Source organism: Merops nubicus, unplaced genomic scaffold (genome assembly GCF_000691845.1).
Source record: "Merops nubicus isolate BGI_N331 unplaced genomic scaffold, ASM69184v1 scaffold11082, whole genome shotgun sequence".
Classification (NCBI taxonomy): domain Eukaryota; kingdom Metazoa; phylum Chordata; class Aves; order Coraciiformes; family Meropidae; genus Merops; species Merops nubicus.
This window is the reverse complement of record NW_008591567.1, coordinates 5,450-15,151: the sequence shown is the minus strand read 5'-3', so window position 1 is coordinate 15,151 and position 9,702 is coordinate 5,450. Positions and strand designations below refer to the sequence as shown.

Below are 9,702 nucleotides of genomic sequence, written 5' to 3'. Positions count from 1 at the left end.
GGGCTGTGTTGGGAATAGGGCGGTAAGATGTAGTTCCCCTGGGTAGTGAGTAACCTTAGAGAGGAAGGTGAGGGTCTTCAAACTGAGCATGGCGACTGCTTGTGTGCTTGTCATAGTAGTTGAGGAACAATACAAACAGATTTGGCTTACAAAACGCTTCATCTTTTCTGACCTGTAGGTGCTTTTTCTCTGAGAGAGTTGTGGTGGTGAATATAGTAGGTATAGCTTTAAACTAGAGTGAAATAGAAATGTGAAAACTGTATCAGGAAGTTAAGGCCTGGAGCCTTAACATCCCCTAGCTCACCGAGAGGGGAACCGAGTTCTCCTTTACTGAAGTCATTTCCTCGTCTTTCCATCCTATTAGTGGCATGGGCAGTAAACTGCGAGGATAGTTTTAAAATGTTCCATCACAGCTTTTCTGTTTCAAAGCTGTAACCAAAGGCTATATTTTTCCTTTATTTTTCCCCAAACTGTAAGAATAGAGAATGATGACTTTTTATGACTTGATGTAAAGGAACTATGTACAGAAACTGTTTTTACAGGCATGGAGATTTAAGTTTGGAGAATTTATGGTTTATCTTCAGCAAGTGTGGGAAAATTCTCTTTATTTTTTTTTTTCCACCTCTGTCCTTCCATTGACAAGAAAATGTACAGATGAATAAAATGGCAAGAGAGAGGAATGGAATAAAAAGCAAGATAGGGGGTGGGAAGTATAACAAAACTCCTTTCTAGAGTTACTTTTTCTTCTTTAAAAATAAATGGGGAAGAATGTCTTGAGTTGTTTAAAGCAACTTTACTGTAGTTCATGTAAAGTAGAAAAGTAAGGTCCACTGCAGTATTGAGCATTGGACCTATTATGGAAACGTGCAAAACTTACAGGAGTTTTACCCTGGGCCGATGGAAGGAGATAAGAATGCACTTCTGGTATCTCAAGTAAAAGCATAACGTGTTAGCAATGAAGAGATACTCGTATTTATTATGAAACAAATGCACTTCACTTACTGCCTTTCCCCACTTCGGTGTCCTGGTCACACGAGTCTCTGGAAACCCAAGAACCTGGTGGAGGTGGTGGGCAGGGGTGTGCTTTCCTTGGCTGCAGACCCAGTAGTACTTCCAGCTCCTACCTCCATTTCATGTTGTTGCCCGGATGCAGCACCTCTTCCTCCTTCCTGAATCCCTTCAGATCTCAGTAGTGCTCCTGGGCCATGAAAAATAGGCTGGTCATTGATGAGGCCAATGGCTTCAGAGGTGGAGTGGTGGCTCTGGTGAAGTGTTCCTTTGATCTCGTGTAGCTGCCATGGATTTGGACTGCTAGAGGGAAAGATATAGTTGAGCACTGTAGCAGGGTGCTGTTTTTTTTTCTGTGAACTTTATCAAACAATTTGTAAGAACTATGCATAGAGAACTTTTATCTATTTCTTCCCAGCTGCAGCTGAGAAAAGGTGATAACTCTGAAGTCTGACAACTGTTAGCTGTTTGAGCTGAAATAAATTCTTACCACGAAGGACTAGGTGGTCTTGTATAGTGCTTTAGATCAGAATTAAACTTTAATTCCTACTTTCTGAAGGTAAAGGACAATTTGGACAGTGCAAATTAAATTATCTTTCTGCTGATGAACTACAAAAAAAAAAATTCAAATAATGGCTTAGGGTATGTCAGGTTATTCAGGCCTGTCAGTGCACCATTTAAGTATATCACTAACTTCAGTCTTTCAGACATTAGCTTGTGATAAGTGTTTCTAAGTTACAGTGGGACAAATAATAGTGACTTTGTGTGGGGTGGGTTTTTTGTTTTGCTTGTTGGGAATTTTTTTTTATGTGAGGGAGGTGGCGTTTCGGTGGGGGAGAGTGCTTAGTTCAACAATAGCTTGGTGTTGCTGAGAGTCTTGGCCAGCCTGGAGTTACTGGGTAGACTGTGTTCTTGTGCTGTGCAGTCCTGAAGGAATTTGATACCAAACAAAATGGAGTCTCGCAGCAATCTGCTCCAGATGTTTTAGTAAGATAAGAGTTTTGGCCACTTAATACATGCGCATTATTCTTATGTAACCATTTCTCTAGGCATTTTCTATTTCTTGCTCTTAAATCTTGTATCTTATGAACTTATCTGCTCACTGAAACATTTATATCACTGTCCTGGTTGTGTACTTCTGTGAGCCTAGAGAGAACAAGGATGTTATCGTCAAAAACGTTAATGTTGTGGGATCAAACTGTGTCTTTTAAGCGTGTTTCAGTCCATGTGCTGCTACTGATAAACAGATAAAGCTGTCTTTGCAGAAAGATGAGTTAAGAACATTTCTGGCAGACTCATACTTTGAGTTCCAGGACTGTGATAGTTTGGTTTACTCTGCAACACCCGCTACTGTTCTGTCAGAAGGAAAAAGAAACCTCCTATTCCTAGCTCCAGCATTGCGTGTGTGTGGCTTTGAAGTGTGTTTCTTCCTGCAGGCTTTCTGACGAGGCACAGCACGCTCCAGAAACCGGAAGCATGAACACTGCACTGGCAAAAATCAGACTAAAGTTCAGTAAACAGTCTAAAAAGTAAGAGCATTGTTTTGGAGGGAGTGGCTGTTTCATTCTGGCAGCAAACTTCAGTGATGGAGTCAAAATGATGCAATTGCTGCTGGTTAGCAGGAGAGTGAGGGTGATCTCTAGACCTGCTTGTTCACCAAGTGAGGTTTCCATAAGTGAAGACTGGTCCCAGTCTAATCTTGACAGTGCTAGAAGCTCTGAAGTACTCTATTCAAAACTTTTTTTTTTCTGGTTTTATTATTTTGGTACAATAATAATTTAAAAGAAAAAAAAACCACAACAAACAAAAGAGAACAAAACCCTCATCTTGGTTTGTTTATTCAGGAACATGATTAAAGAAAAGCACTGGAAAAGTGAGTGGAATATGAGAAAGTGTACTAGTACATAGCAAGCGGTTTCCCTCTTCTTTTCCACTCATAAAAGGAAATAGTAAGTAGGAATCCTTACTTATGCCTGAGACTTTTAGTCACTCAGTGCTTGGGGAAACCTAGGATTCATGTTCAGGCCTCCAGAGAGATGGAGCTCTTCCGTGATTAGTCATTAAATGTATACCGTGGAGATAACGCTCACTAATTAAAGAGCTAATGTGCATTATAATCCCACAGTCTTTTGAGTTGTGATCATATGGGGAGCTAATATTTCTGTTACCGATTTGTAATAAATGCTGACTTTCTAGTTTAATACCAGCTATTGGACTTTTAATTTTGGTATAAGCTACACCAAACTTCTGTTAAGATCAGTTACCCCAGTTATGAGAGTAAAATATACTTCTCAAACTACTACAAAAAATAAATGGAGATTTTCTTCATTGTCATGGAGCCATCTTTTCTAATATTTCTGTTACCGATTTGTAATAAATGCTGACTTTCTAGTTTAATACCAGCTATTGGACTTTTAATTTTGGTATAAGCTACACCAAACTTCTGTTAAGATCAGTTACCCCAGTTATGAGAGTAAAATATACTTCTCAAACTACTACAAAAAATAGAGATTTTCTTCATTGTCATGGAACCATCTTTTGAATAATAATTTTAACATGGATTTTGTAATGTGTTTTTACTGTTATTTTTTGACTTCCTAACAAAGACTAGGATGGAGGCTGCTGGGATTTCTGGCATGTTACCTTGGAAGGGTGCAGTATCCACTGAGTGCTGGCTTGTCAGGGTTAGTGGGGTTTTTGTGGGAGAAGGAGTGGTCAGTTTATAGTGTGGCTTAACATGCTGTGAGGTTTTTTTTTTAATTTCTTCTCCATGTAGACCATTTGTGAACTTTTATTTTTTTCCCAGTGAGTATATTCTTTTGAGCTCTGATGATGCCTTGCAGTCCAAACCGTACTTTTGGTGCCAGTCATATTGACTATCAAGCTCAGGCAAGCCTTGTGGTCTTGGTATTATCAAACTTCTGTGGGAGAAGAATGGTAGTGGTTAAAATACAGGCTCTGGCTTTGTGCTTAAAAGGGCTCCTGGTTTGGACTTGTTGGCAACTCGTAGTTGAAATCCATACGTTGAATGTGATGAATTGTGTGAGGTTGTGATATGATTCACAAATAGCAGTACTGGGAGTACTGGAAACCCTGGGGTTTTAATTGGCAGTGGTTTGTGTGTGGTGTTGTTTGTTTTTTTTAAGTTGGGGTGTGGTATGTGTTTTTTTTTTTTAATTTTGTCTCACTGATCCTGGATTAGGATAGGCTGGATTTGGAATTACTCTAATTTTTCTTGTATGCTACTTCAGGCTGAGAAAATAAAGCTTTAATACTTTGAACTGCACTCAGTAACTAGTGAAATTGCTAAGAACTTTCTATGGTAACTTAGGACTATGGACAGGATGAAAATAAAAAGTGACAGATGTTGGATTGCAGTCTCACAGTCCCTAGGCATTCAAGTCCTTCAGTACTTGTCTGTTAATTCAAGTGCTGCTTGCTCTTCCTCTGGAGGCAGTTAGCCCACCACAGCAGTTAACTGCAGTGTTGAAGTAATACTGTCTTCTGTCTTGAACTTCATCACTGTTTAAAGTATGACTGTCTATAAACAATAAATGATTTAATTGAGCGTGTTTTATGAAATAGAAATCTGATTCAACTGCCAGAGATCTGAACCTTGACATAGGCTTTTTAAAACAAGTATAGAGTTGGAAGTTAATTTTCCAAAGAGTAGGTTGATACTCCTGGTTCACTCACAGAGGAGGAAATAGGCTTGAAAATACATTGAGAGCAGAAAGCCTGAGTAGAGAAGGATGAAAGAGATGAAGCAGGAGTGGTGAGAGAATACGGTATTCTATGTATCTGAACAATGGTGAAGGAAAATAAGATTTAGACAAGTGGCAGATAAGCGAGTTGATAGTTTGCCCTGTAGGAGGCATCTTGCAAGGGGGGGAAAATAGGCTAATTTCAGGGCTAAAGGTGCTGGTGGCTAAACTTACTACTTTACTGCTTGCAGTACTAGTTACTGTGTTTCACATTCCAGAGCATAAAATGGAGGCTACAAGTGGCTGAAAGTGGTTGGAAGTGCTAGGAAGTTGATATAATACAAGATGACATAGCATTTCTATGAACCAGTCAGCTTTGATTTCATTAAAGGGTTCTGTTTAGCAGAAAGTGTAAGCAAGCTTAACACCATGACATCACTAGACCCAAGGAAGAAAAGGAAAAACACACCAAAATCCTTTTAAAGAAAAAAAAAAAGCTTGTAGCAATCCTTAAAAGCTGAAACTCATTTTAAAAGTTCAAAGCTTTTTTCCATACTGCAAACTTCAGTAATTTTGCATAACTTGTCACTATCATTGACTCCTGGAATCAGGCCAGTAAAAGAAGTAGTACCTGGCACATCATCTTAAATTGTGGGAAACTGCAAACCAGTTTGTTGTGTTTGTGTTTTTTCTTTTTGAGGCTAGTTGTAAAACATACTGCTGGTGGTGCTGACTGGACTGAATACTGATTGAATAACAACTGCAACTTGAAAATATCTTGAATTTATTTTTTGTTATGCAACCTTTTCCCTTGGGATGTCTCTCCAGATACTAGGAACAGAAACTATGTCCTTGTAAATCTTGAATAGGTGAGAAATGCTGTGGAGGCAATTTTGCAGAGCTTTAAGCTACTTTAGACCCTTTGAGCTCTTACTGTTACTGAAAATGTTTCTGGTGTGTACCAAAATGGGGTAACAGCAGTTGTCTTCAGTGGTGGTGTAAGGCAGGGGGAGGCCTGGTAAACACATAGCCAATGGTGAATGCTTACAAATTTGGGGGTTCAATCTTTGTGTGAGATGTTTTTTGTTTAAGCTTCACTTGTGTTTGTGTAGCCTTTCTGATAGGGAAGGATGGGGTTTTATTGAATGATCTACGAAGGGGAGAGAGACAGTTCTCCTCTGCTTGTACTAAACCCCAAAGCAAGCTAGATTTGAGGATGGGAGCTGCAGTGGAAGCTTCTCCTCAGCACAGTATTTACTGTGTGATGCTCACACATCCCCTTGTCTGCTGGCCCCTCAGCACTGAGTAGGGTGCAGTACCTCATTTGGACATTAAATTAACTGCCTTTCAATTTGTTGTAGGAAGCAGAAAGTTTCCACATGTTTCTCATTGTGTCAGTGCACCTTTTCCTTTCTGACCTCTTTTTTACAGTTTCCAGGTTCACAAATCTGTGCATTTATCACACAGTGTCAGTGTGATTGTAATTTGAACCCCTACAAACCCCATCTGTCCTCTTACTTTGCGAAGTTGTTGTGATTTGTTAAAATCTGCAAACATCCACTGCTAGTCTAGTTGGTTTGGTAATGGTTTAACTAAATGAACTCGAAATTTAATTGCAAGTTGGATTTTTTGGTGGTGGTTTCTTCTTCCTAAACATATCAGAAAAGCAATGAGTTTATTTCTAACTGAAGTAAAAGCATTACTATGTCCATAAGAAGATGACAGCTGTTGTAAAGGTAACTGTGATCTTTCTCAGGTGGTGAACTTGCTGATGGGCATCTTGTTGACAGTGGAAGTGACTCATCCAAACATAGTGCCGACTGTGGACATCCAGTACGAGGTCATCGGCAATTACTACGCCTCGGAGCGCATGGCTGGTAGGTGCACCCCTCTGACCAGAAAGTGAAGCATGCAGTGTGTCCTGGTGCACTTGCCTTACATGAGCATGTAAAATATGCATGCTGCTTTTAAATACACTCGTTTTGTTTTATGGATTTCTCTTTAATTATTTTGGAATACTGTTCTACAAGAATAAAACGTTTATGGAATATTTTTACTTTGCATTACTCCCCAGTATCCTAAGTGGTAAGATTTCTTGGCCTCCTAATGCTTTGAGTATTGAAGTATGTCTGGAAGGTGTCCAGTTCATTTTCTCCATAAACATTTACTATTCTTGCTGTGTCAATAAACCAAAAAGCAGCAAACTTTTTGGATTGTTTTATTGGTGAGCTTCACAGAGTTAAGGAAAGGGCTTACAGCTATTGTGTATGAGTTTACTAAGAGGAAAAACACACCATCTTTCTTAGAGAAGTGAGAGAAATGGGATTTGAAGTACTTGAGTGAATCCAAAATATTTATCTAGAGTTTGACATGCAGAACAAACAAATGAGGAAGGTTTAATTCTAGTTATGATGCTGCTTTTGACTCTGCACATATGATATACAATATATAACAGTTGTAATTGGTGTCAAACTTTTGTCTGTAATGACCAAGCTTTTTAACTGAAGTATGACATGTAAGCTTGGGTGCATGCTTTTTTTTTTTCTTGTTAAGTTCTTTAAATGTGCAGAAATAGGCTTACTGTGGCAGTTCTAATGTGTCCCATCTCAGTCTGTTGTACTGCCCTAAAATTTAGGGAGGTTCACATCCAGTCTGAAGTGAAGATAGAGTACAGTGTGAATCTGGATGTTCAGAATTCTGTTTTACAATTTTCGTTTTAATTTTCATGATCGGAGTTGAGGGTCTGTCAGTTCTGGCCTGTCTGTAACTCACATATGATAGTAAGGAAATGAGTGGCAACAAGGACTAAATATGTCATAAAGCCAAGATATTAAGTAAAATTACAGCAGACACCTGTAAATGTCATGTTCTGTAATGAATGTTGCAGTACTTGGTAGCCTTAAGTATGTAGGACTGAGATGCTTCTGAAGCCGAAGGTACTTTCCCTGCTCCTTAGTGTAAAATGGCTATCACGTGCTTTTGACTTAAATTCTTGTTTCCATGTTGGGATATGAGCTAGCAGGCTTTGTGCACATGAAGGGATATTACAGTTTTGATTGTGCATGTAGATAGTGGGAGTAATAAATCTGCAGAAGAAACCCACACTTACTGGTTATGCAGAGTACTTGGGGCTCTCTGATCAACACAGTGCATTTCAAGGACCTCCTCCTTGATGCCATCTCTGTATGTAGATGTTACCGTGTACTGATTTGGGTACTAAGTGCTTCTGCAGTGTATCTCTCCTAATCAGCTGCAGACCAGAAAGTTATGATACTCAGACCCTCTCTTTCAAGCATGGGAACCACAAAAATTTGGTGTCTGTGCTGCGAAACCATTAACTCACCACATCTATAGACCCTCGAGCTGGTTTCTTTCTCTGTGTCTTAAAAAACGTAAACTGTGCTGGCTGTGGAAAAGTGAATCTAATCTGCCTGGGGGAAAGAGCTGTACTTCTGTCACCAGCCACTGTGATGCACAAGGAGAATCTTTATCGTTTGGTTTCCATGAGTGTCCTGGATTCTGCTCCCATTTGGCATCTGTTCAACTGCCTTTTCTTGTAACTAACGGGATACCTTCCACAGAGGGATTTCCTGTTTCCCTTAGTGTTACTGAAGGAGCAGTGCTGCTCCCACTGCCAATGACCGAATTACATAATCAAACCATTTTTAAGAGTAAAGGTTGATGCTCTGCTAGCTTCACTTAAAATTCTTTCAGTTGTAAAGTTAATCACCCACATACTTCTCACACTGACATATATTGCAAATCAGCATCGTTATGTTGCATTACTATCAAGCTATGTCAGGCTTCTAGTTGTTGTGCCTTTTAAGGTAGAGGGATTTTTCCAGAAGCCTGTTGGTTTTCTTGAGCCAGATCTTTTCTCTGTTAGGAGAGAGCAGTAACTCAATTCTGCTGCTGCTGGTTTGTACAATTGAAACAGTTGAGAGTGTCACAGGAATGGATACAGAGTATGGGTACCTGTCAGCTGCTGTGTGAGAACTTCAGGAAATGCCTGATTCTTACTGTTTTTTTCTTTTCATGCAGAAAATGCCTGTGTTCTCTTTGCTATCTCCCTCCTCATGTTCACAATCAGTGCAATGATGGTGTATGGTGCAATTGCTGTAAGTATATTTATAGTCTTTGGTTTTAAACTTGCAACTTGAATTCTTTAACTAAATACCTTACAGGCTGATGCCTTTTTCTTTGTCTTAGCATCGTGTAGGCTGGCTGATCCCATTTTTCTGTTACCAACTCTTTGACTTTGTGCTCAGTTGCCTGGTTGCCATCAGTTCTCTAACCTACTTGCCCAGAATCAAAGATTACCTGGATCAGTTGGTAAGTGTGTGTTGATAGTTTACACTTAAACTTTGGTTTAATTGGCTAAGTGACTGAGCTATAGTTACCTTCCAGTGCATAAGAAAGGGGAATTCAGACAGCAGCAGCCACAGGGGATGACTGCTAGGGTGGTTAGGAGAATAACTTAGCAGAGGTGGGAGAGATGAAGGTGTCATTGCTCCCTAAAAGGAAAGCCAAGGAGGATAAAGAGAGAATCCTGATGGGAATTGTTGATCCAAATTGTCTTTGCTACATTTGCACTTGAAACAAAAATGTTTGTCACCCTTTAAGCAGTGTGGCTCTGTGGCAGGTTTGTCAGCCCAGATTAAAAATGAGTTGACCCTTCTTGGGTGGAGAAGGGGAAGAAGAATGTAGGTAAGAATTTATCTGATGTAGTGTCCTACAGCATTATGGGATGAAATCTGAGAGTTCCCTCTTGCATACTTTCTAAGGAAACAATAGAATTTTCATTAACTCTGCCTGTGCTGTAGCTGCACTGAGACTCCATGGGTAGAATATGCTGTCAGCTTACAGGGGTCACAAGGCTTTTCTGTCTGGTGTTTATATCTCTTCAAGTAGATGAATTTAAAAATCCTTTTTTAAAAAAGGTGAAATATTGGATTAGTGTTGGAGAGAGGCTTTGTTACTGTGGTCAGGG

The 9,702-nt window shown here is 39.6% G+C and overlaps 1 protein-coding gene across 1 annotated transcript in view; it reads left to right on the top strand.

The window, feature by feature from the left end:
- The first annotated feature begins 6,473 nt into the window (after window positions 1–6,473).
- Window positions 6,474–9,702, top strand: part of LAPTM4A (lysosomal protein transmembrane 4 alpha) — a 6,983-nt gene continuing 3,754 nt past the window's right edge. Inside the window, exons 1-3 of the mRNA XM_008950309.1 lie at window positions 6,474–6,589; window positions 8,754–8,830; window positions 8,922–9,044. Of these exons, the coding sequence (XP_008948557.1) occupies window positions 6,484–6,589; window positions 8,754–8,830; window positions 8,922–9,044 (306 nt within the window). The 5' untranslated portion in view covers window positions 6,474–6,483. The remainder of the gene's footprint in view (window positions 6,590–8,753; window positions 8,831–8,921; window positions 9,045–9,702) is intronic.